Source organism: Bolinopsis microptera, chromosome 3 (assembly GCF_026151205.1).
Source record: "Bolinopsis microptera isolate Bmic1 chromosome 3, MBARI_Bmic_1.0, whole genome shotgun sequence".
NCBI lineage: Eukaryota > Metazoa > Ctenophora > Tentaculata > Lobata > Bolinopsidae > Bolinopsis > Bolinopsis microptera.
This window is the reverse complement of record NC_087074.1, coordinates 15,205,797-15,231,571: the sequence shown is the minus strand read 5'-3', so window position 1 is coordinate 15,231,571 and position 25,775 is coordinate 15,205,797. Positions and strand designations below refer to the sequence as shown.

Here is a 25,775-nt window from a genome sequence, read left to right as displayed (position 1 = left end):
CCCTGAGTGTTTGACCCTCAATCCCAAAGGCGCCATTCCCCCTCAATACCGCTGGAAGCTCCACCTTACTTCAGAAAATTTTACCCACAAGGCCCGGCTCTTCCACCACCTCCTCCCAAGCGGCCCCACCAACTGAGCCACCTACCACCGTCCAGGAGCCCTGAGGGGAGATGGGGTTGGCGCCTGACTTTGCTTTGGTCCCCTCCCTGGGACTCCATTAATTACCCCTGAATGTTCCACCCAGCCTAAAATATAACCCCCCCGGCAAATGAAAATTCACCAGGCCACCCCATCATGGGAAGATCAACCCACCTTTTTAAACCAAACTTATACGAAAATTCAACCAATCCTCAAGGCTGAAACGTTGGAACCCCTTGTCCGAGCTTTCAAAGCAGCAATAAAATATTTTTTCCTCCCCGGAACCCAAACCCATCTTCCCCCCCCCCCCCAGGGAAAAGACAAACCCTCCACAAACGTTGTACCCCTTCTCGGAAACTTTCCCCTAAACAAAGCACTTTGGGCCCCTCAACCCTTTCCAACACAAGCTACAAATTAACATTTACCCAAGGCAAACCATCAAATAACCCCCGGAGGCCTACCCTACTTTCCTTCCTTCTCCCTTTGGGTAACCCAACCCTTGGTTGGGTAACCAAATGAAAAACAGTCCCCCCCCCCCCCCCCCCCCCCCCCCCCCCGTTTTTGTTTCCCTATAAATAAAAGTCCCCTCCCCCCCCCCCCCCCCCAGAAATGGGAGCAAAGCCACCGGCAGAAAAAAAATGCGTTTTGGCTTGCCTGCGCAAAATTACGAGGAAGAACAGGCCCTATGCCCAAGGGGAGGGTGAATGCCGCCCGGTGGGGGAAGGTTTAGACACTGGCCCGTTGGCCTCAGGAGGGAAGGGAAACCTGAAAAATAATTGGCGGCGGGAAGCCATGGAGAAGACCGCTGGCCCCCTAAGAAAGTGCCAGAGCAAAGGAAAACTGGAAAGGCTGGGAAACAAAGAGAAAAAAGGCGTGAATGCTAGGAAGGGCAGATTGGATGGAAAATGGGGAAGGGGAATCCCGTGTGGGGGAATTTTTATGAAGGGTTCCCGTTACAAATAGTTTAATTATTTTTCAAATATAAAATAGGTCCGTAGTATTAAGAAGGCTTAATTATTTTACAGGTGCACTAGATGGCCAAAACAAATGAAAAACAAATATAAACCGTTTAAAATTAAGTAATTGTAATAAAACAAATGGTCCCCCATAAAATGGGGGCCCAAAACGCCTTATTATTATTTTGTTTAACCAAAAAAAAATAAGCCAATTTTTGGCATTTCATTGACCTTTTTTTCCACTGGGTTCACGCCCCCCCACCCCCCCCCCCCTTATCCAGTTTTTTTTAATTTGCAAATTTTTGGCGTCGGTTTTTAAAACAGCACCCCTCACTTGTGGGTAAAAAGCAAGATAAAAAAATTAAATACTCCCGTGGTAACATCATTAAACTGGGCCCCCCCCCAGCCGTTGTAACAATTGTACATCCCAAATGGGTTAACAAATACTTGGAGAAATCTTTGAAACAATTGACAAAAATTTAGCCGTTTTGGAATTAACTCTACACCTCCAAAATTCCAAGATCAATGGTTATGCCTGAAAACGAAATTTTTGGGTGGGGGGGCTCAATTAAATGCTGTAACTCAACCGTGAAAAGCGTTCAAGCCCCGGCCAACAAAAGGGTGTTCCAGAAAAACCAAAATGTTGTTACCGAAAAGAAACGCCCTCAACCAAGCCTCAGATTCACCAAGGCTTAACGCTGTGGTGGGGGATTGGGGAATTTGGGGGAAACCTTTTAAATCGACCCCATTCCACCGACCAGTTAATTTGTTTATCCCCCGCTTTGTTGGGTTTTTATCCAGCTACCAAAAACCCCTAAACAAAGATTGAAAATCGAACCAACTGCAAGGAACCCCCCGAAAAAGGATTTTGCGATAGAAACACTGTGGGGATTAAAACCTGCAAGTGGGAACAATTGCCCAATTGAAGATAGAAGAAGTGCAAGAATTGGAACCCTCTGTTTACAGACGACCAGTTTGAAAAGCGAAACTCCAAAAGCCCCCCCCTGGTCCGTCCCAGTGTTTTTAGTTTGGTGAAGAAATTCACCCCCCAAATGCAGCAAAGGCGCTAGCCAAAACCTAAAGAAATGGAAAGGCTGCCTGCCACTGAAACGTGGGGCCCTCCTCCGAGGAAAGAGGAATTGTAAAGGTCCCCAAAATCTGGTCCAATCCTATAACGGTTTGTCCCCCCCCCCCCCTTACCAGAAAAAAAAGAGTGAAAGAAAATCCTGGGGAAACAAGGAGAGTGGCTTGAAAGGTTAACTAGAAAATAAAACATAGGGATTGAGAAACCCCCTCGAATCGTATTTCTTTGCTGTAAAATAGGAGGGGAAGAAAAAACTGGGGGAATCAAAAAAATGGAGAGGACCAGCCCGTTAAACTAATCAAGTATTTTCCAACCCTTCTCAGCGGCTTTTCAAATCAGTCGGCAAAGTGTATGAGCATAGCCCGAGAAAAAACTAAGAAGAAAGTTGGGGAAAGGGGGTTTTTAAAAAATGACCCTCAAGTGGGTAACAAACAGCCCCGACCGAATCCCAAGAGCCCGAGCCAAGATGAGCTTTGCCCCTATTGCAGGAAAATAATAAGTTTTTTTTGTTCCTTGACAGTTAAGCAGAAAAAACGGGGATTGGAGCCTCAAAGCGAGGTTCCATGTTTAATAAGGGAAAACCATAAAGATCCGTAAAAGGCCCCGCCCCCCTCCCGAGAAGGGGAAACTGGATTGGACAATTGAATTTTTTAATCAACATAAATATTATTATTGGATTTTTTCATTTAACCTCGGAACTAGGCTTGTGCCGGTGTGGGTATGTTCCGACTACAATTTTTTTAAAACTGGCGTATTGTTTACCTTGGTTTCTCCCCCCCCCCTTATGAAAAAATTAAACATACATCGTTGTCCATTAGAATCGCTATAAATTCAGTTAAGTGTAAAATTTTGTTAATATTATTTTTTTTGGCCCCCCACAATGTTATATTGTTATGTAACAATTTTTTTGAAAAGATTTCCATAAAAAAAATAGTGGCCCCAAGGGAAAAAAAAAAAATAAACCCATTGTTACATTGCAGTCACCCCATTTTTAAACCCAAGTTTTTTTTTGAAGGTCCCCCTCCTCAAACGACCCTTCAGAAACTGAAAAGAATTACAAATTTTCCCATATACGTTGGCCCCCTAATATGACAAAAATAATGGGCGGGTGGTGGCCTCCCCCCACAAGGGTTTTTGGTAACAGCAGCCTGACCCAACCCTGGCGGCTCTCCGGGTGGGATTTTGGGAAGTGTACCCAAATTGGGACCCTTTATAACCCCGGAATCCAAGTTAGCCAAAAAATTCCCCTATGCAGAGAAGTGCTAAAAAAGGGCAAACCTCCAACCCCTCCCTACCGGCCCCCCTCCCCTGCAACTGGATTAAAATGTATTGCCATTATTCCTAAAAGAATAAACATTTTCAATTTAAAACAAATTTCAAAAAAAATTTCTATAATTCCCCCCCCATTTGGCATATTTGCAGTAGCCCATTTTGCATGAAAACTCCTTCCTATCCCTTACCTTTGCAGGCAAATACGGGGGTACCACAAGCGAGAAAGCCAACAATTTGTTTAAAAGTTGTTTCCAATGAATATCCAAGTAAAAAGGAGCATGGAATGTAACAAGAATCCGCAAACCCCCGGAGTTGCAAAAAATGTCCCCACTGAAACAAACATGTTACCCCCTTAGTAATGAAAGCCCCATGGGAGAGGCAAATCCTTTTATTTTGGCCCATGGTGTGAGGCCGCGGTCCCCAACCCCGCCTAAACCTTATAAATCAAAGTTTTTAAATTAACATCTTTAAATAAATTCAAGTTACAAATTAACTATTATTTTAAATAAATCACGTTTTAATTTACCTTTTTTTTTATCTAAAATAAATCAAAGTTTTAATAATATATTTTAAGATAAACTCAAAGTTTTTAAATAACCAATCTATTTATCTACGTTAAGATTTTTAAAACATTTTTATTGTTAATTAAATACCTGGTACGTAAGCCCCAGGAGATGTTGAAATTAGCCTTTTAGCAAAACAATGATATTGGTGGGGTGTTTTTTCAAACTGTTATTGGCCCCCCACGGCCCCAATTTAATGTGGGCACCAACCCTTTTTTGTATTTTATTGTAAATAAATATTAATGTTAAATTTATTAATTTAAGTACCCCTTCCTTAAGAATTAATTTAATACATGAAACACTGGAACATTCCCTTTCAAGTAATAAAAATTGTTTCCCCCCTGATAAAATATAATACAATTTTTTGCAAAAAAATTACTTGGTTAAAGATCCCCAATAATTTTGGCCCCCCCCATCTTTAAACCAAATAAGCCCCTTTTCCCCCTCTATTATATAATTATAATTTATTTATGTCCACCTTATTTAATTTATGCATAAAACCAATTAGTTTTCTGTGGGAAAATTTTTCCTTTTGTAGCACGTTGTTAAAAAATCAGTCACCTGTGGACTATTAAATTGAAAATATAGTTTAACAAATTAAGCTTTTGTGAAAGTAAAAAAGACACGACCCCTTTTGCGTCATCTGGCACACACTTTCTACCCATTGCTTAGAAATCAACCTCAAAAGTTGTGAACCCCACTTTTTTACCAAACCAAAACAGTGCACGTCCTAGACCACCCGCTTTGTTGAACCGGTTTGTGTATGAACCCCCCGGGTTTTTTAAAAACCGGCCTTCCCTTTATTCAAATGGCCGGTGTAATTGGACCCCCTTTTGACCCATGATCAAAAACCCACATTCTTTTAAGTATTTGGTAGGTTTAATGGTGGGGGGGGGGTGGGGGGGGAAGAATTCTTTTTTTTATTAAACATGTTTACTGACATTTCCAATTTAAAAATCAGGTTGGTTTTTTTCGATGTTTTTAAATTTCTTCAACCCCCGAAATAAAGTAACAACAGCTTTTTTTGTGGGGGAAAATGCCCTCATTCGCAACTTTCTACAATCCTTAAATAGTACCCGCTTTAAAAACAAGAGGGAGAAAATTATTTTTTTAAATTTTAAATAATTTTTTAATAAAACGGTTTAATTTAGGGGTTTACTTCACGTAACCTTACAATGCAATGGGATGTAATCAGCAATTTAATTTGGGTCCCCCATAAAATTTAAATCTGTTCGTTTAAACACCACTTTATATAACATGGTTATATTCCTTGAATCAAATGGTTTATTTCACATGGGCTCAATTAATTACAACATACTTGCCTTTTCATTTTCCCGATTGACACCTTAAATCAAAAAAGTTAAGTTATTTTAGATAAAAATCAAAGTTAAGTTTTAATAAATAACATCACAGATCTACATGGCATCTACAAAAGCAGAAAAAGAGTCCCTCTATCCCGGGATTGAGGCGGAAGTAGAAGCGATAACGGGAGACATGTCAGAATTTGTTATAAATCTCACTACAATACTTTACAACCTGTACCCTATGTTCAACTGCGAGGTAACAGCTTAAACCAGTAGTTTACCATCTGTCCTTCATTGGCTTTAAATTGGCTTACAAGGCCAGGGTTGCTTGTTTTACACCGACTTGCCAACAAATCACTTTTGGGTTCGTTGGATAGTGTCGGTGATCTGTCCTTCTTGATAATACCGCAGTCAAGCGCCAACTCCAAGTAGTTGATTAATATGCATGCATACGGGATTGGGAACAACTCTCCATCAGTTCTTCAACTGTGCAGTACTGCGTTTTGACTTAATCATCTTTCAGTAACAACATCTATTTAACAGGAAGGAGTGAGACTACTGCAGATCAAGCTCTCTGATACTTTCTACAACCCCTTCCTAGCTCCCCTCCTGGAAACGTTCAGCTTCTTAAAGGAGGATGAAATCATTGTGTTTAAAAAGTATATCACTAAACACGGTCAGGATGATATTAGGACCTTCCCCGACATCAAACAGAGGTATGTTAAAAATTATGCTTTATTTTCGTTGATATTTGCTGCTCGTTCATCTAGAATACAAACATCAACTTATCTAATGGGTGCTCATACGAATGTTCTTTCGAAAATACGCTGTGAAACTTTTCTATTAGTACCATTACGTCACGCATACCTTAAATAGTCCACGACTTAAGCTGAAGATAACACTTTGATATGCCAGGTATTATCTAGGAGATGCACCATACCAAGCAGCAATAGACTCTCTGCTCTCTATACCTGAGACTTATTCCCCTGTCACCAAGTTCAAACTCCTCACTTCTTTCCTGGAAACTATTTGTTCCTGTGTCAAACTCTTCTACCTTCAATCAGGTACGGTAATATACGGTACCATACGGTACTCTGTACATCCACTAACATACCCGCTTTCTGTACAATTCATCTGTGTATGTCATGAAATTGTGCTTATAACTTGTATAAAAAGGGAGTGGTGCGAGAGTAGTCTGAATTGAGTTGATTTTAGCATATCACACTGATAATCTGACGGGATGCATTTTCAATGGTGGAACCCCTTCATCACGTCCGTGACGTTAACGTCACATCTTTCGCTCGTTGATTCCCCCGACCGGGTTGCTGGTTTGACCCCCAGTGTTTGGACTGTGTTCCTCACGAACAGAGTGTCATCTCAGACCTTCCCCTGAGCAAAGTTATAACAAGTGTTTGTAGCTCAGTATGCTGTCTTCTCACCACTCCCGGTTATGTTGTGCAAAAGTTCTATACATATGGAGGGAATTTAGAAAATATTTTCTTGTGTTTTAGGAGGGGTATTGAAAATTATTGTTTCGAAGTTCACTTGTAAAATATTGTTTAAGATATGTGTATCAATATATTAACCTGCATGAAAGTAGATCAACATTTCAACTCAACTTAAAATTATCTTTTCAATCAATGTGAGAATCTCATTACTGTCGATGTACACAGAATCGCATGATAAGATAGAATTGGCACATTTTGTTGAAATTGTATACTTTGTGAGGTACACGGTACACTTTGTGAGGTACACAGTACACTTTGTGAGGTACGCATGGTTCGATGGGTCTCTATTACATTTTATTGCCTGATCAGGGCAATGGAAATGTATATATATTTAGTCAATTTCTCACAATCATCGCCTCCGTAGCTCAGTGGTTAGAGCACTGGTCTTGTAAACCAGGGGTCATGAGTTCAATTCTCATCGGAGGCTGATTCAGACACTGTGTCATCTTTTGGGAGCACAGACTATCATGGTTAAACACTTAACACACACACACACACACTGTGCTTACTAGCACAGTGTATGTGACTATTTGTTTTATTGCACTCCTTTGAACGTCTGTGTGTTACCTGAACTGTGGTACTAATTTTCAAAAAGAGTATTTTAATCACTTGGAATGTTAAAGCGCACGGAATGAACGGTCATATCACAATTACAACAAAGATAATTTCTACACAAGTTGGAGTTGGAATTAAATTAATAGTTATACGCGATCTTATATTGGGTATATGTACATATTATTATATTGGGTACGTGATCCCTCGACAATGACCCCAAATATCCCCCACAGGAAAAAGTGAAGAGGAAGCTAACGAGATCGGCTGTTTGGGAGCAGATGACATGATGCCTATCTCCATCTACATCATCACCCGGGCTGCTACACCGGAGCTGATATCAGAACTACAGTTTCTCTACGACGCTACACACGAAGAGTAAGTATTAGTTCAAAAGCTGTGTCTTTTGTCAATTATGATTATCTTGAACCTTTCGTTCGCAATTTCTCAATTTAGTTCAGCCACAATCCTGATGCTCATCTTTGATCGTTTTTTTGATATTTGAGTCGTATGAAAGAATATCCATGACAAGAATGTGCATACTTGACAAACCCGTTTTCTTTGTGTACCCTAACAACAATAGTCCACTCCTAACGCCCACATATTTGTTCAGTGATCTGAACGGTCAGGAAGGATACTGCCTGGCTACCGTACAAAGTTCCTTCGCGAACATCATCAGTAGAGAAAGAGAATGTCAAACATCCAACAGTGGTCAATGAGATGTGGTCAACTCACTCAACAGTGGTCATTGGTCAACGGTTGTCAATGTAATGTCGCCAGATAGGATTAGTAACCATTGCTTTGAATAATGGTGCGACAGCTGGGCTTGCGACACTTCCTTGTCTTTTCTATGTTGTTTTTAGTTTCTTTCAATAATATAATAATGTAGTGGTAATTTTGCAACTTTTTTGTGACTTTTTGTTACGTATTTGGACAGGAACGATTTACTGTGCTATTAAGCAGCCATTGTGTGACTAATTATCGCAATAATTACACAGGTGTTTGGAAGTGATTTATCTGCTAATTAAATGTTTTATTTGTGACCGCGCTGAGCGTGGTGGTTGAATTTTGAAGAGTAGTTATTCCCATTTAAGAGAAATGTGCTGACTGAGATATAACTTATGACATGAAATAAGGAGGACACGAATTTAAGAAACTCAAAGCTTACTTAATTTCAATTTTTCCTTATCTTGATTTCTCAGTGTTCAATGTAAAGGTTTTAATATGTTTTTTTTTTCTCAATTTCGTGGAAAGAGTATTTTCTAGATTCTATATTTAGAATATTTCACCCTTCAATTATTCAGAAGTTAGATAAGTCTGATTGAGCTAGACTTTACAGGGTCTACTTACGAGTTCGTTTAGAAGGATTTTTGTGCGCCCTGAAAAATGTTTGATAAAGTTAACTTTTGGTGATGTTTCAAACTCTCCCCTTTTTTCCCCGTTAATTCAGAGTTTTTGTGTTCTTTGTTGTTTAATTTGATCCGTATTATGAGCAAATAGTATTACCTAAATTGGTGTTTGTTTAACTGCTTCGTTCATGATATCTTACTCATTTTTTGCAGAAAACTCAGAATTGCTGTATACATATTACATATTATATACTATATATATAATGTATTAATATACGCACGTAATGACAATGTAGATATTATCTAAATCTTTTGTTAGCTTAAAGAATGGGAAAACGCAAACCCCACGAATACAACAGAGGACTACTCACCTCGCTTCAAAACCTGCTAAGATCTCGTTGTCTCTGGCTTCTCCTTACCTTCACCCTCTTCACACTTGTTCTGCTGCACGTGATTAACCCTTATCTGTCACGTGATAGTCTTACCCAGCTCTCACACATATCAAAACTCGTCTTGTCAGAGGATGACCCGCGGGGGTCACTCGAGAGGAACCTAGCCGCAGAGACTGAGTACGAGCTCTACAAGTATCAAACAAGTTACCAGAACTCCCGATGTAGTGTCAGTAACTCCGTCAGTGTTTCAGTCAGTGGTAAGTCAGCCTGGTTGACGTTAGTTCGAGATGATGATGTGTCTGTCGTTCAGGCAGTTGTACTAGGTCACGTGCTTGGTAAACTGTCGTGTGTATCAGAGAAGTTAGCAGTGCTGCACAATACGAGCGATAGTGTTACAGACCCGTTACAAAAAGCAGGGTTTAAAATCATAAAGCTACCAGACTTAAGTTGTGCTGGGTTAAATAGTGATCATGTGATTTTAGGGGCCTGGAATCTAACACAATATGACAAGATTGTGTATCTAGATACCGCTACATTCCCAATACTATCTCTGGATAGTCCTGTTTGATACGATACAGTTAGGGAAGATATCCTCTCCTTATCAGTCAGCACCAGGTGTGGTGGATATCTCTTTCAGTGGGACAATGTTCGGGCTTAAACCTCAAACTGATACTTATAACAGATTGTTGAAGGAGTTTAAAAATAGACGTCAGTACGAATGTCAAGATGTGACGAGTTTTTTGTGGTATTTCTTCACCAAGAATGAAAGTTGGGTCAGACTTTCCCACGGTTACAATGTTAGGAATGATCGGTATTTCCCGATGAAGAGTTATAACTTTGCGGAGGTTTCCAGGCTGGGGTATGTTTGGGAATGGGAAGGAAAGCCCACTAGACAACAAGCAGAGAAGATCGATAAACCACTGTTTAATCTAGAAGATTTGTACGCTTTCTGGTGGAAGATGTTGTATGAGGGGCTGGAAGAGGCGGAGCTGTGGCATTGGTGGCATTATGAGTCTGAAATTTACAGGAAATTCCTTCATTCCGATCCAGTTCGGGATTTCAGAGCCGTTGATATTTATTAAATGCTCGGTTCTTGGCAAGATGCCGACTTTTGAAGGGGGCGTTGTTCGGATGTGACATTTGATACAGCTTTTACAACATCTGACATCTGAAACATGATCATTAGTGGTAAGAAGAGCTAATTATAGCTTTGTCACTAGGTATTATATGATTCTATGCGTTTCTTGCTAGTGAATAGTGTTGTGAGCTTATGGAAGGTTTGTTTTCTGACAATATGGTAATTAGAAAGTAATTATAAATTTAAGTGATTATGAATTTAATTTAAATTAAATTAAATTTTATTATGCTCGTTAGTTTGTTAAAATTATTTTATTGCGGAGTTTTAAATTTCAACTCATTATATACCATTTTCATTTAATAACGTTTTACTTTTAAGGAAAAATCGTAAAAAAATGAGGTCCAAGATTTTCAAAATTGAATAAAAAATCTTCTAAGGCCTATCTCAAAATTCGGCTCGACAGATATCTTCTAAATGATCCATAGAACATATCCTAAAAGTTTCAGGGTGATTGCTCAAAAAATGTAGGAGAAGATAGATTTTTAGACTCGATTTTCAGGGCGCGCGATTGAAAATCGCTTGCGCAATACAATTACACATAAGCGCTGACCTTTGACTGGCGATAATTTTGGCCAGGAACAATATTTTTCCATGGGACCAAAAGCAGCTGATAGATATCACTCCCCTCTATCAGAAACAACTATAAAATCAATTTCGAGAGAATTTTGATGAAGACCCCCCCCCCGGCCCCCTTAATCGCCAGATCTTTTATTATCGTGTGTGTATATTTTGCCAATGTTTAATGTTTTATTTCAATACTTTTATTTTTCAGAGTAGTGAGATTTGTTTCAGTAATATAATATTGTTTTTATTGATGTTTATGGAACCTGTTTTACTCTAGAGCTTATCTTCAGTTCTAAAAATAACTAGAACTATAACGCACAAGTTCAAGTCTCAATATGCAGTTTTACGAGTTAATGTGAATAGCATTAGTTTGTTAATAGTTACTTTTATCCTTATTATTACTATATAAGTTATGTACCCAAAGTTGCCCGTGTGGTGATAACGAACCAACTTATGGACCACTATAATGTTTATAACAATCTCTAGTATCAGCTACAAAGTACAAGAACCCCAACACACCCCCAAAACACCTCTCCTCTCCTCCAATGTTTGTGATAAAGCAAGATCCCAGATTTAAAGATGCTGAGGATGAAGACGAATACCAGGCTGGAAGAAAAAACCCCATTCTCAGAGACATTAAAACTTGTCGGTTAAAAGGGCAGCAGGAGGTTGAGTCCAGTGACTCCGTCAAGTTCGAACCTCCTCTCTACATTCAGAGATATGCTGCGGTAAGCCACATTTTGTTAAGCTGAGATTATTCAAACTTTTGGTAAGCATGATTAGTATGGGGCCCATCCGTATTCCGTATGTATGTGATATTAATTTTGAACTTATTAAAGTTTAGTTGTCACCTTTCACCCGGGATATTTTACGTGGTGTAAAGAGCTGGCACCTCTCCTGATTTTCTTCTCATATTATGTACATATACATAATTACATATGAGTAGAAAACCACGTACCAATGAGTTAAACGCAAACTAACCACGTGATCCAACACAGGTCGTTGAGCACTGTAAAAGGGGCCAGTTTCGGAACATTGCAGACTTTGGCACCGCAGAACTCACCTTCGTTCAGTATCTCAGGAATTTAGATTTCGTTAACCAGATATTTGCCGTGGACATTGACCGGGGCTTGCTGAATTGTCACAAACACCGCTGTAAACCCCTCATGTTCGATCATCTTAATAAACGAGCCGAACCATTGAACATTTCAGTTTTATGTGGCAGTGTGTTGGAATTCGACTCCAGGTTACACGACTTGGATTGTATTTGTGCGATTGAACTCATAGAACACCTACAAGCAGAAGATGTGAACGCATTTTCAGATAATTTATTTGGCAGTTTGAAACCCAAACACGCGGTCATCACAACTCCAAACTCAGATTTTAATGTTTTGTTCGAGTTTGAACCTGGTCAGATGCGACACTGGGACCACAAGTTTGAGTGGACCCGGGACGAGTTTTTGGCTTATTGTGATGGAGTTCAATCTCAGTATGATTACACCTATAAACTATTCGGGGTGGGAGACCCACCTTTAGAGAATATATCAGTCGGGCACTGCTCACAGGGCGCCATATTCACCAGACTCGCTATAAAACTAGCTTCATCCACAGAGACCAACACCAGCCACCTGTACGAAGTTATCAGTTCAGTAGATTACCCTGTAGCGGACAAGTCCCACACACCTGACTTCCACCTGACCAACGAGCTGATTTACACGTGTAGACGGTTAGGTATGGACCAGTATCATTTAGAGGGAGATGAGATATCAGTCATCTCCATAGCTCACCTTCAAACCTTTCCCAGTGTGGATCAGTATCGTGTGTCGGACGAGCACATAGCGGGGCTGGCGCGTGCGTGCAGTGAACTGGAGGTGATGGAGGATGGGATGAGTATCGTGGTGTGCAATGTTCCAAACTCACCTGAGCCATCTGAGTCTGATCTCAGTGACGATGGTCTGGGTGAGGTGAATATTGATGATGTAGTGTGGGAGGCGGCGGAGGAGCAGTGGTGAGGTTTATGAGGTAGATCTGATTTACTTTTCATCATATTCAGAGATAAGTTTTAAATATATAATATAATTTCGAATGTACAGCAGAATGTTCGCAATGCTTTTTACTCTGCAGATAATGTAGCACCGCCCCGCCAGTTTTAAAGTGTTAAAATGACGTGTATTTTAAAATATTCAATCATCACCAAGCTGTAACTTCGTTATTGAATTTCATTGTTTTATGATACATAGAGTAGCTTGGTTGGTGTGCACTTGCGTCTTACATTTATTCAATCAGCCTGTCGCTCTTTCATTTATTTTTCAGATCAACATTTGCGATTTTCTTTTTTCTCTCTCATTCTGTCATGCGGATTGAAACTTTGTATTAATGCAATAATTTCTATCAGATATTTATGTTTATCAACTCAATCATAGCAGCCATATGATTTTGAATCTGATTATTCTAGATAGAGTCAAATATTATAAATTTATTTCCAAAGTTTGCATGACAGATGTTTAATGGCATCTTTTAAAATAGGATAATCTTCTAATTTTAGTCATGGAGACTGGTGATCGAGCACATCAAGTTCTCGTTGAATTTATTCATTATCTATGCCTTAATAACTAAGATATTGTGTAATTATAAAATTAAGAAGCCAATGCCAGGCTGCCTCGCACATATCACGTAATACGTGGTACGTGCTTGTGCTATCCTACTGCAAATCTTTAAGTTGCAAACTATATTAACAAAATGTGCGGGGTGTCATCACCATTCACCTTTAATTCGAAAATTTAAACCTTTACCATCCGAAAATGGCAAAACATTTCTCTGCCATTATAGAAATTTCGCCATCAAGGTTATCAATTCATCATTTAGAACTAAATTCGAAAAATTCCAAATGACGATGACACCCTCACCGGCCCCTCTCCCCGTATTTGTTTTAAAAGTTTCCTGCAAACATTTGCTTGAACAAACACTCAAAAAAGAAAAGCTAACCGATAATTTCAGTATTAGCTCCGCGTCCGGATGGCGAAACGAAGAGGGAAGGCGAAACATCAGCCCAATCCTCCTCGAGACGAACGTCATCCTGGTGTCAACCACTACCGGATAAAATCCCCTAAAGTATATTCCAGCTACCCTTATACCAGCTACGAACCTCACGAGGTTGGGTGTTTCCAAACCGATATTGAACGGAATGTTCTACCATGTAGTTCAGATATGTTCCCCCGGTTCGAATCTAACATCAACCTTCCCATCGATCTGAATGAGGGGTTAGAGGAGTATTATGAGAGGAAAGGTATGGACAGCAACAGATTGGCCAGCTCTCTGCCTTTATGGCAGAGATTCTTGAAATGGATCACCATCTCTGATTTCGATTTGAGCTCAGTTGATTTTGTTGCAAGACGTGGTATTCTGAAATACATTGGACACACTTTATACGATTTTTACAAAACTCCGTGGCTGTTCAAGGTGTGTAAATACAACGGGAAGATCTACATGTATGAACCCACACCAGAAGATCGGTGTAAGTCCATCGTAAAGAAGGATCCACAGTGCAGGAAGTACATGTACTGGGGTAAGAAGTTCGAGGATACAGTGACGTCATCAAAGGAGCAGATGAGCGGGAGTTACCGGATGGTTCGTAGCAATGTCGGGAGATACAAAGTGCTGCTGGGAGCCGAGGTGGACGCTGTTAGAGTTCAGGAACGTGAGGAATCTGACGATGTTGTGATCGAGAAAGTTCTACAAGGGTGTGCTGACTGCTCGGTTGAGCACTGCAAACTTCTCAACCGGTGTCGCTATTACTCCTCCGACAATGCTACCGAGCTCATCGAGATTAAAACTTGCGTCAAACGACAGGTGAAAAACAAGACTTCCTTCGGTTGGCTTCAATCCTACCTTGCTGGTGTGAAAACCTTGATATTCGGTTTCCGAGATAACGAAGGTTTAGTCCACTCAATGGAGGAGTACAATGTAAAGGAAGTGCCCCTAAAAGCAGATTGGGACGGAGGTGCCATGTTTGGTCTGATCAGTGGGGTTCTGAATTGGTTGAACCAGCATGTTGACGAGGGCTGTTCTGGCACTCTTCAATATTGTGGTGCAGAAAGACACGCCATCGAGTTCAGGAAAAACGATCATGAAGGTCACTTTCTGCCGGATTGGTTCACGAAACATTTGCTAAGTAAAGAGAATAGGATGAAATCAGCTGACCTGAATGGAAGTTTTATGTAAATAATTATTATATGTCTTTGTTATTTGTTTTTTAATACCGCCACCACAACCTTTTGTAATAATTCATTTCATGATTCAGGAAATTTTATGGCTGCAATATCTTCTTACTGAAGTCTCCTGCTGACCCTCGAAAAGTGATATATTCAGATTTCATGTCATGCTTGAGGCGGGTCCGGGAAGCTCATTGACATTTTAAACCCGCGACCCGAGTGTGCCCAAAATTTCGTTTCCCAGATTTTCTGTTGATGCTGAGGTTTTATTAACGGGTCGTTCACATATAACGTAATCAATTTTTGGCAAATTGATTACCCCTCTCCGTAATCAGTTTTACACATAGCTATTGTGTCAAAATTACACTAGCGTTATCATTTGGAAACCCCCCCTTCCACCCTCGACTGATTACGTAATATGTGAACGATCCCTAAGGGTAAAAATGTTGTAGAAGGGATTCGGGTTTTGTAAAATGTATGGTTGAAAGTCTGGGTACGAAATTTTGGACAAGTTGTCAATGAGCACTTCCGGCCTCAAGGATTTTGTGGCCATATAATTTTCACCATGAACTGAGGTGTTTTAAAATTTTATAATTAAATACATTGGATATTAGTAAATGTATCGTTTGGGGAAATCTGATTTTAGCTTTTTAGATTCTAGGCATAATCATCATTATTTTAAGGTCCGGGGCTACTTGTAGCATAAAGTGATATAATTTTTACGAATTCTGATATGTAGTACAGTCAAATCCGTCCTAATTTAAGCCTTTGTCGGACAAAATTCGCAACAAAGCGATTTTAACGGGATATGGTCGGGACAGGTCCCAGGAATCATTCCAGAGAGTTCCCAAAATCCTCGACTTCAGGAAAATCCACAATTACCACTTTTTTACCACCTTTTTACCACTTTGGTTTTCTGCAAATAAGTCACGTTCTGAATATCCTAGAAGATTCTAGTTTAAAGCATTGTGTTTAGAAAACAAAGAAGAACAACTTTTCCTTTAACAACTTTTTCAAAAATAAATTATTTAATTAATAAATTAAATAATTAATAAAATTTCAAATATTTCAAAAATATATTTTCATAAAAAATGTTCACAATTACATTCCACGTGCAATGAACTAATTTTTATAAAAATTTTCACTTTCAATATTTTGGACTTGTAAAATTTTCGAAATTCGTAAAGAATAACCACTATTTATCACTTTTTACCACATTGAATCTCCGCTAATAAAACGACTTCTGAATGTCGTCGAAGGTTCTAGATTGAACCAATGTGTTCAAAATATAAAAGAGAACAACTTTTTATCTGACAACCTTTGGATTAGATAATTAATTGATTTATTAATTAAATAATAATTAAATTTTTAAAAATTTCAAAATATACTTTTTATCAAAAATATTTGCCGTGACGTAAAATGAATTTACTTGAATAATAGAACATACACCGTCACATAGATTAGATAACAGATTTAAAAAATTCAGATAAATGGAATAAACGGTAAAATATCAAAATTTGTACGATACTATTATAGCTTATTTATAAATATTTACACATCATATCTCTCGACTTACAGAAACATCAACTGGATTAGACCACAGAACTGCCTCTCTGCAAATCAAAACATCTGCAAAACGATGTGCGAAACGGATTGAAAATGACGAAGTTATCAAGCAATTTGTTTATCTCGTTAGCGAAATTGATTGGGTTATCAATGATTACCTAATTGCTTATCACGTGACAGGGTGCTAGGATACCGTAATTGGGCTTTCTGCACGATTTCTGTGCCACGCTTTCACTGGATCAGACACCACCAGTCGGATCCACGGAGTTGGTAAGGATCGGCTATTCAGAACGATTCCGATAGTGGGAATCTAGTGCACTAAGCTACGGAGAAAGTCACGAGAAATTTTTGGGCGAGCGAATTAGGAACTTAGTAAGAGCCTAACGTATGTGTACTATACCACCTCCCCCCTCCCCCGCACAATAATTTACCCTGTCTGTAATCCGGTTTGAGGATTTATCATTTAGTGCGATCTCTACGTTACAGAATGGACATTTGTTTAAACTGTGTTCGCGGACTAAAGATGGTCCTGTCTCAGTTACAACGAACTCCTCTTCATTGGCCGATATAATAGTTAACAGCACTATGTTTACAGTATGCACTGAAGGGGTATCCTAGTTGCTTGAACTTTTAACAGGTGCCCCGCCTCATTTAAACCTCAATTAAGTTTCCTATCATTCGGTTGAGTCGACCGTTGAGATCCCTTAGATCCAATGGATCCTTAGCTACTCCCTAGACTAGGTGACACTGGGATTCGAACCCTGAACCTCTGCGCAGAAGGCGGATGCTCTAACCGCTAGGCTAGATATGAATCTTTGGAACTGGTCTATGGTCACTGTCTGCAATAATACACACAAGACGTCACTCAGAGCTGAATCAGTCATGCCGTTGTACTGCCGTTTAATTTCGTTCAGTGACCAGGGGTTGTTGATCCAACCTGTGGTGCGTTGATTTCTTTATTTATACAAGGTATGAGAGGCGTCAGGATAAAGAATAGGACTGTACGTATCCGTTTCAAATTTGCTGGGCATAGTTTAAAAGTTAGTGCACTTACTTAAAAGATAAATAGTTTAAATAGTACCTGAGGACAGCAACCCTTTCCATATTTCATTCCATGCAAATTTACATTGTCGATCATTCGCCCTCTTAAAGCTATTCACCGAAACTAACTCCTCATTTGCCTGGTAAATTAAAACATTGTATTGGTTAAGAATAGCTGATTTCATAAAAATCGAGATCACTAGATGAAGCAAGACTTTCAGTTCTTGAACAGAAGTCGCAATCTTCAACAGCAGACATCAAGTGCGAACAGCTCCCGCCAACATTCTTATCGTGTTTACCATCAGCAGCAGGTGTGGGATGAGAATGACCTAGATCCGATAAGCTGGGATGGAAGATGAACAATGGGACACATGTACCAGTGACCACTCTTATGAGTACAGCTCCGAAAAAGCTCATTCAAAAAATCAGTTGCAAATGTTTAAAGTCAGGTTGTGGCAATGCTTGTTCATGCAGAAAAGCAGGAATACATTGTGGATCAACCTGCCTCAAATGTCAGGACAATTGCAGCAATGTGCCAGCTGAGGACTCATAAGTTAGACTGTTATCTAGTATATATATGGTTATATAAAGTACTACTTCGATTTCCCGATTAATTTAATGGAAATTTGTTAATTATTCGTGATATGTAATTTTAAAATATTTTGATCAAAAATAATTTTTATAATTTTTGGATATTTGTTTAATAATCGAATTAACTAATTAATTAATTATCTAATCCAAAGGTTGTCAGATAAAACTTTTTTCAGATTCTCTTTATATTTTGAACACATTGGTTCAATCTAGAACCTTCTACGATATTCAGAAGTCGTTTTTTTAGCGGAGATTCAATGTGGTAAAAAGTGGTAAATAGTGGTTTTTCTTCTCAAATTTCGTAAATTTTACAAGTTCAAAATATTGTTAGTGAAAATTTTCAAAATTTTCATAGAAATTAGTTCAATATTCGTGGAATGTAATTGTGAACATTTTTCATGAAAATGTATTTTTGAAATATTTTAAAATTTATTAATTATTTAATTAATTAAATAAATAATTTATTTTTGAAAACGTTGTTAAAGAAAAAGTTGTTCTTCTTTGTTTTCTTAACACAATGCTTTAAACTAGAATCTTCTAGGATATTCAGAACGTGACTTATTTGCGGAAAACCAAAGTGGTAAAAAGGTGGTAAAAAAGTGGTAACTGTGGATTTTCCTGAAGTCGAGGATTTTGGGAACTCTCTGGAATGAATCCTGGGACCTGTCCCGACCATATCCCGTTAAAATCGCTTTGTTGCGAATTTTGTCCGACAAAAAGACGGATTTGACTGTACTAATGCATATTTTTGATAAATTTCGCCTTATTGTATCTTTGTATAGACTTGTTTAACCTTCTTTAAAAGTTTAAGTTATGATCGATATACTAAATGTAACTTTATTCTATTTGAGAGTTTATTGTATTGAGGTCTTGTACCTCCTTGTAGTGCGAACCATAATGGTTTTCATAGTAAAGAAATATAATTAAGACAGTGACCAAGTTCTTTAAAAGCGTTTTGACTTCGATGAACCGGGTCGGTTGAGATAACCTGTTTTAGGTCTCGAGGGTAAATGTTGGGGTATATTATACACAGCCGTACACCAACTACCAAATTCAGTCAAAACAATCCGCATAAAAAATAAAACTTGAATAATGTATATTATATTATGATGTAAGTATCAAGTTTTATTCTTTAAATGCGGATTTCGCCGAGTTTTCTTGTTTATTGCTTTAACTGGTCCAGCATTTCATAACTTAAGGGGACATATACAAAAAGCTTTATGTCCCGAACAGGCTGTAACTTCATATTAAGAAAGTATACATTAAAACAATAAGATTTGATACATTAAAAATTATTTTTGAGGAACCGCACTTTCGAAAAAATAAATATTTTCTTTTTCGAAAGTTTTGAAAATTTTGAGAAGTCTGTCAGTGTTATACCGATATTTCAGTCGTTTTTAACTTTTTTGGCTGATTTTTTAACTGAACATTATTTACAATCCGTACAAGAAGCCCATTAAAGGATTTTATAATTAAAATATAGATGAAGAAGTTACAAACCAAACAAGGTCGAGAGAAGCAAAATTGAAATTTTTGTAAAAATCAAAGTTGTATATTTTACCATTCACCCAGGTCATAAGATATCGCTTTAAAAATTCTTGTGAGTGTAGCTGATAATCATATCCAACTTTATGAAACAGGATTTCTCTCAGTTTTGAGTTTTAAGGTATGAAATGTGGCCTAAACGACTTAGTAAAATTCATCGTAAAAAAGGGCCAAACATGGCAGATTTAAGGCTTAAAATGCCTATAACTCAAAAAGTATCAGTTTTTTTGAAATAATTTTTACAGGATCGTAATCAGCTTGGTAAGACAAATCTTTTAGTACCAAATTTATAATAGTTAAAGACACCAAATTTATAAAAAAAAGGGTACAATTTGTACAAAATTTATACAAGGGGGCCGGGGACCCTTGTGTTCGAGCTGGAAAATTATTTAAGACAATTTGTCTTCTAAAATCATCTATTTGGTACTAAAAGATTCGTCTTCTCAAGCTGATTACGATTCTGTAAAAAATATTTTAAAAAAACGGATACTGTTTGAGTTATAGGCATTTTAAGCCTTAAATCTGCCATGTTTGGCCCTTTTTTACGATGAATTTTACTAAGTCGTTTGAGGCCACATTTCATACCTTAAAACTCAAAACTGAGAGAAATCCTGTTCCAAAAAGTTTGATATGATCATCAGCTACACTCACAAGAATTTTTAAAGCGATATCTCATGACCTGGGTGAATGGTAAAATATACAACTTTGATTTTTACAAAAATTTCAATTTTGCTTCTCTCGACCTTGTTTGGTTTGTAACTTCGTCATCTATATTTTAATTATAAAATCCTTTGATGGGCTTCTTGTACGGATTGTAAATAATGTTCAGTTAAAAAATCAGCCAAAAAAAGTTAAAAACGACTGAAATATCGGTATAACAGTGACAGACTTCTCAAAATTTTCAAAACTTTCGGAAAAGAAAATATTTATTTTTTCGAAAGTGCGGTTCCTCAAAAATAATTTTGAATGTATCAAATCTTATTGTTTTAATGTATACTTTCTTAATATGAAGTTACAGCCTGTTCGGGACATAAAAGCTTTTTGTATATGTCCCCTTAATAGTTCTTGAAAACTTGCATTTCATTGAAAGTTTGGAAGAGCTAGTCCTTTTATCTGAAAGCTTTTTTAGGATATTTCCAACAATTTAAATTAAGTTTATTCTGATTTATGAAACTGCCTCAAAATCACGTTTTAAGCACTTCCTCTTGATTTAACCTGGTTTAAATAAACGAAGACCAAACGATAACAACACCCAAATCAATAACTAAAAACAACAGCAGGTAAATTATCCGTGATGAGTAAGATAAAGAAAGATGTCCTGCTAATAAGACACGGTCAGGGAGATCACAACAAGTTGTTTTACGAGAACAGGATGGAGGAGGGGCTAGCGCTGCGGGATCCGGCCCTGAACGAGGTGGGGGTTAAACAAGCAACCAACCTCGGCATACAACTTAAGAAACAGCTCCTGGAGTTAGTATGTTAAACCTCATCATTTCATTGTCCTTTTTAGAAACAATGTTATACATATTATATATCTATAAATGGAATATTAACACTCATTCGTTGTCTGATTGCGGGAAATCCGGAAATATTGATTTTTAGAATAATTCATGGAGTATTATCTTTGAGAGATATATGTTTTATATAATATAAACTCCACTAAGTAATAGCCATTAATCTTCATAATATCCTACTTTTTAAATCCCAGTGTCACCTAGTATAGGGAGTAGCTAAGGATCCATTGGATCTATGCGATCTCCTCGGTCGACTCAGCCGAATGATAGGAAATTGAGGGTTAAATGAGGAGGCTTACCTGTTAGAAGTTCAAGAAACTTCCTAGGATACCCCTTCAATGCATACTGTTAACATAGTACTATTAACAATTAAAAGATATAACTTCTTTTTATACTTGGACAGGAGTAAGTTTGATCTAGAGCTGATAATAACGTCTCCAATGAGACGAGCTCTGTTGACAACTGACCACGTGTTCGGTAAACTGCCTCCGTATCCTGTACTTGTGTCTCCTATCCCTACTGGTAACTTATCCTTTCAACATTTCAATTACTTTGTTCGCTAATGATTTTCAAGTAAAAATCTAGATTTTCAAGTTATAAATGTAATGAATTTTGTCGAAGAACCAAGAATATTTCCATTTTCAAGTTTTATTAATTTGCATAACAATATATTAACTGCAATAAATTACACTGATTCCACTCTGTAGAGATGGGACACGGAGGATGTGATTACGGGAGCAGTAAAACTGTTCTGACACGTGACTTCCCTCACCACGACTTTACACATGTCGAGTCAGAGGAATGGTGGACGGAGGAGGAGTCACAGGAACATGTTAGTTTTATCTTACTTACGGATTGTTAGCGATTTCTTATACATTTTTACATTACTTTTAAATATGGAACAATTTCTGGTCATGTCTTTCACCCGTAACTAAGCATTTGTTTAGTAATTAGTGACAAGTAAATACTTAAGTTATTAATGACAAGTAAATGCTTAAGTTTTCATGAGTCTCAGATTTGGTATTCATAAAACTGGAGTACGAACCATCAATTACGAACTCATACTCGGACTAGCATCAACCTTGAATACGGCTTGAATCTTAGTAAATTCTCGGTGAAATACTCTGAAAAGTATAGCTTTATGAATGTATAGCAATGATTCCATCTTGCAAATGCAGATCATGGTATAAATTTTGGTAAAAGGGCACCAAATTTCTTTGGTGAGTAGATAAATATACCAATGATCCCAAAGTGACGATTGCACTCTTACAAGTCACGGCTTTAGAAGAATCACATCATCAATCATCATACCAATATGCTGTGAGATAACTTACATCAGGCTGTAGATCAGAGTCAGAATAGTTTAACCATATCTCTTATCAGTTGCTCTTTTGTGGAGATTTTACAGGCATTTTTGAAAACGTCAACGATTTACAACGAAAAATTTTAATCAATATGTACTTTTAAAATTTTTAAATGCTTTAAATCCAAAGTGATCGTCTCAAGATGTTACATGACAACATCTTAAACGATACCCAGAACGGAGTTATCAGAAATGATGTTGAGCGTTTTATTTGGGCTGGATGGCTGATCTTAATGTTTCTGACGTCACTTTTGGGGGACACAGCCATTCTTGTAGCCTCAATCAAGTACCGGGCCTTTAAACTGAACAAAGTCATTGTGGTGTTCATTCAACACGTTGCTATGTGTGATCTGATAATATCAACTACTGTGATACTTCCTCAAATTGTCACATTGATTGCAAATATTTGGGTCTTCGGGAATGTACTGTGCTGGATTACCACATACATAGACGCCTATGCAACTTGTGCCTCAATAATTCTAATTTGTACAATGATTGTTGGCAAGTGGCTGATACTCAAGTACCCCATGAAAACTCGATCGTGGTCAATAAATCAAGCCCATATTCTCTGCGCAGGTCTATGGGTTTTTAGTTTCAGTTCCGTTTGTATTCTCCTTCTGGTAGACTCAGACGATGTATATGTAAATGGTAATTGGTACAAGTGTTCTTATAAATTCAGTTCCAAAACTTGGGTTTGGCTTATCCCGACCATTTATGCAGTGTATGTATTGTTTCCGACCTTTGTGATGATTCTAGTATCAATCATTTTGGTGAAGCACTTGCACGATGCAAGAAGAGTATCAAGGCAATCCCGTAGCAAGGTTCGTTGGCAAGGCGTTGCCACTGTTGTCCTTACAGCTACTGTGTACTGTGTCTCTTTTTTACCAGATGGTCTGAACATGTTGATGCTGCTATTCGTGGGGGAAAGCGCAGGCGGTCTATATTTCTCTCGGGTAGCTAAAAGCTGCATGTATCTCAACGTTGCTTCCAACTTTTTTGTTTACAGTCTTACTGTGCCCAGTTTTCAAAACTTTATTCGAAGTAGACTTTGTCCGACCAGGCCAGCTTTTCGTCCTGTTATAATGCCTCCTTCTCCGGTGAGAAAATTAGAAGTCTTGTTAATTTTTAAATTATAATCAATCTTGGGTGATCTCTATAATTATATGGTGCTTATCATAAAGTAGAATGTACAGCTGTGGTAATTCTCAGGAAGCTCAGCTGCCGGGCCAAGAGAACACTTCAAGATACTCACACAATCTGCAGACAAGAGTTTAAAGTTCATCTGTCACCTTCATAATGTACTTGCCATCTTAATGTTATACTCATCTTAACTGTCATCTTAATGTTATACTCATCTTAATTCCTGTCTTTCTAGCTGTCATCATAACTTACACAGATATTTTGAGACAGCGAGAATATTTGAAATTGTTCCATCTTGGTTTTACCTCTGATCATTGTTATTTAATTAAAAATAATCACACTTTGACCAGGTACCGTACATATTATAAAGTATGTAATCAGATATATATCTTATACTGAAACCTTTTCAGTTAGAACAGCGCGTGGAAGAATTCAAGGAATTTCTGAATTCCAGACCGGAGACCAGAATAGCTGTCGTATCTCACGGACGTTTCCTTACCCAACTCATGGAAATAGATCAATTTTGCTCGTTCGCGAACTGTGACTGTAAACAAGTGACTCTTGGAGGCGATGGTGTGGTCAGTGATCCTGGAGAGATTTTTATACGGGTTGACAAAATGTGGAAACCCTATTAAAAGAAGAAGAAGATCATAAAGCTTGGAAATAAAAACAATATTGTAGATTAAATATTTGGCTAGAAAACAGTTGGTAGGGATATACAGTACATAGCTGATAGAGTTAGTGGTTATCTATATCATTTTATAAACAGCATGCTTTTTTACTTTTACAAAACAATAACACAGCGACCCATTGATACCCCTTTTGCAGGTTTAAAATTATTTTGTAGAATATAAATTTCATACTTATCTGTACAATATGAGGTAATATTTGGTGTATGTTATTTAATTTATAAACTCATTCGGAAAATATCGTTCACATAAATTACGTAAACCAGATTTTGGCCATTTTATACCCACTCCCTCCGTATGCTATTTAACAGATAGCTATTGTGTTGGAACTAGCGTAGCCACACCCAAACCCACTCCTCCTGCCTAGGCTGGCTTACATAATATGTGAACAACCCTTTAACAAACCATTTTACAATTCTTAAAAGGCTGTTTTTGGCTGTATTTTAACATTATTTTGATTAATTTTATTTGCGCTATTGCGTTACTGCAACCAATTACCAGCCTTATCTAAATAAATCTCCCTTGACCTGATTCTTCCGATCCTTCACAGTCTCAATTATTTTTTCTGTAAACTGAATTAAGTTTGTCAGCCGTTGATAAGCGTTCCTTTTCCACTTTCCCAAAATTTTCTCATCGCAGATAAGTTTTATTATTCTACTTAGTCTTAAACGAAAATATTCGTTTGCAAGATCTTTCCTCAGAAAATACAATTCGTGTTAATTCTTTTCCGAACTCAGATTTTATATTGGTGTGTAATGTGTTTGTTTATCGTGTACCCATATAAGTATACGTATTATACATGATGTTTGGTTTGATTTATCCAGTGACTAAAGTGCTCGACCCGGCGCAGAGGAAGCTGGATACAAAGTGTAACAACGGGTTAATAAACTGAAGGTTTCTTACTAAAGCAGTCGTTCTGAAACACTGACGATTGCTTCGACATGAAACTTTTAGTGTGTTAACCCGATCGCGTTGTTTCACTTTGGAAATATCTTATGTATGTGTATCAGGTATCTGTTTAGTATGTTTATTGTTTATTAATAATTTCATTGGCACACTTACTTCACTTGTTTCACTTTGTCTAAAGCAAACTCTTGTTTTAGTAAATAAACTGAATAATCCAAATTTCATTTCATAATTATTTCTCAGATTCATCAGACATTCAAAATCGCCTGGAAATTTAAAAATTTATAAATTACGTGGTTATTATGTAATTATTTAGTATTGAAGTTTTTATATCATATTATATATATTAACGTTGCACAGCAAGCGTTTACAAAATTCAACCACACATT

General features: G+C 37.7%; 4 protein-coding genes and 1 non-coding gene across 5 annotated transcripts; all 5 read left to right on the top strand.

The window, feature by feature from the left end:
* The first annotated feature begins 750 nt into the window (after nt 1–750).
* Nucleotides 751–8,888, top strand: LOC134812912 (uncharacterized). The gene is made up of 7 exons (XM_063820519.1): nt 751–1,084; nt 3,647–3,853; nt 5,388–5,573; nt 5,861–6,033; nt 6,233–6,381; nt 7,614–7,755; nt 7,991–8,888. Exons 3-7 carry the CDS (start codon nt 5,433–5,435, stop codon nt 8,094–8,096), a joined length of 711 nt encoding a protein of 236 aa, XP_063676589.1. The 5' UTR covers nt 751–1,084; nt 3,647–3,853; nt 5,388–5,432; the 3' UTR covers nt 8,097–8,888.
* Trnat-ugu (transfer RNA threonine (anticodon UGU)) lies at nt 7,180–7,252 on the top strand. The gene has a single exon. It is a non-coding gene; the product is annotated as a tRNA-Thr (tRNA).
* Nucleotides 8,889–11,228: 2,340 nt separating the features above from the next.
* LOC134812215 (small RNA 2'-O-methyltransferase-like) lies at nt 11,229–13,711 on the top strand. The gene is made up of 2 exons (XM_063819476.1): nt 11,229–11,548; nt 11,819–13,711. The coding sequence occupies exons 1-2, from the start codon at nt 11,366–11,368 to the stop codon at nt 12,830–12,832; spliced, it is 1,197 nt and encodes a 398-aa protein (XP_063675546.1). The 5' UTR covers nt 11,229–11,365; the 3' UTR covers nt 12,833–13,711.
* Nucleotides 13,712–13,807: 96 nt separating this feature from the next.
* LOC134812214 (decapping nuclease DXO homolog) lies at nt 13,808–19,074 on the top strand. The gene is made up of 2 exons (XM_063819475.1): nt 13,808–15,766; nt 18,970–19,074. The coding sequence occupies exon 1, from the start codon at nt 13,836–13,838 to the stop codon at nt 15,039–15,041; it is 1,206 nt and encodes a 401-aa protein (XP_063675545.1). The 5' UTR covers nt 13,808–13,835; the 3' UTR covers nt 15,042–15,766; nt 18,970–19,074.
* Nucleotides 19,075–21,040: 1,966 nt separating this feature from the next.
* LOC134812213 (uncharacterized) lies at nt 21,041–25,540 on the top strand. The gene is made up of 4 exons (XM_063819474.1): nt 21,041–21,244; nt 21,692–21,810; nt 21,996–22,120; nt 24,202–25,540. Exons 1-4 carry the CDS (start codon nt 21,069–21,071, stop codon nt 24,424–24,426), a joined length of 645 nt encoding a protein of 214 aa, XP_063675544.1. The 5' UTR covers nt 21,041–21,068; the 3' UTR covers nt 24,427–25,540.
* Nucleotides 25,541–25,775: the final 235 nt, after the last annotated feature.

Coding starts and splice junctions, on each gene's coding strand:
- LOC134812912 (XM_063820519.1), top strand. CDS start 5,433: ATGGCATCTACAAAAGCAGAAAAAGAGTCCCTCTATCCCGGGATTGAG. Junction 5,574..5,860: donor ACCCTATGTTCAACTGCGAG/GTAACAGCTTAA, acceptor TCTATTTAACAG/GAAGGAGTGAGACTACTGCA. Junction 7,756..7,990: donor TACGACGCTACACACGAAGA/GTAAGTATTAGT, acceptor ATATTTGTTCAG/TGATCTGAACGGTCAGGAAG.
- LOC134812214 (XM_063819475.1), top strand. CDS start 13,836: ATGGCGAAACGAAGAGGGAAGGCGAAACATCAGCCCAATCCTCCTCGA.
- LOC134812215 (XM_063819476.1), top strand. CDS start 11,366: ATGTTTGTGATAAAGCAAGATCCCAGATTTAAAGATGCTGAGGATGAA. Junction 11,549..11,818: donor ACATTCAGAGATATGCTGCG/GTAAGCCACATT, acceptor GATCCAACACAG/GTCGTTGAGCACTGTAAAAG.
- LOC134812213 (XM_063819474.1), top strand. CDS start 21,069: ATGAGTAAGATAAAGAAAGATGTCCTGCTAATAAGACACGGTCAGGGA. Junction 21,245..21,691: donor CTTAAGAAACAGCTCCTGGA/GTTAGTATGTTA, acceptor ATACTTGGACAG/GAGTAAGTTTGATCTAGAGC. Junction 22,121..24,201: donor AGGAGGAGTCACAGGAACAT/GTTAGTTTTATC, acceptor AAACCTTTTCAG/TTAGAACAGCGCGTGGAAGA.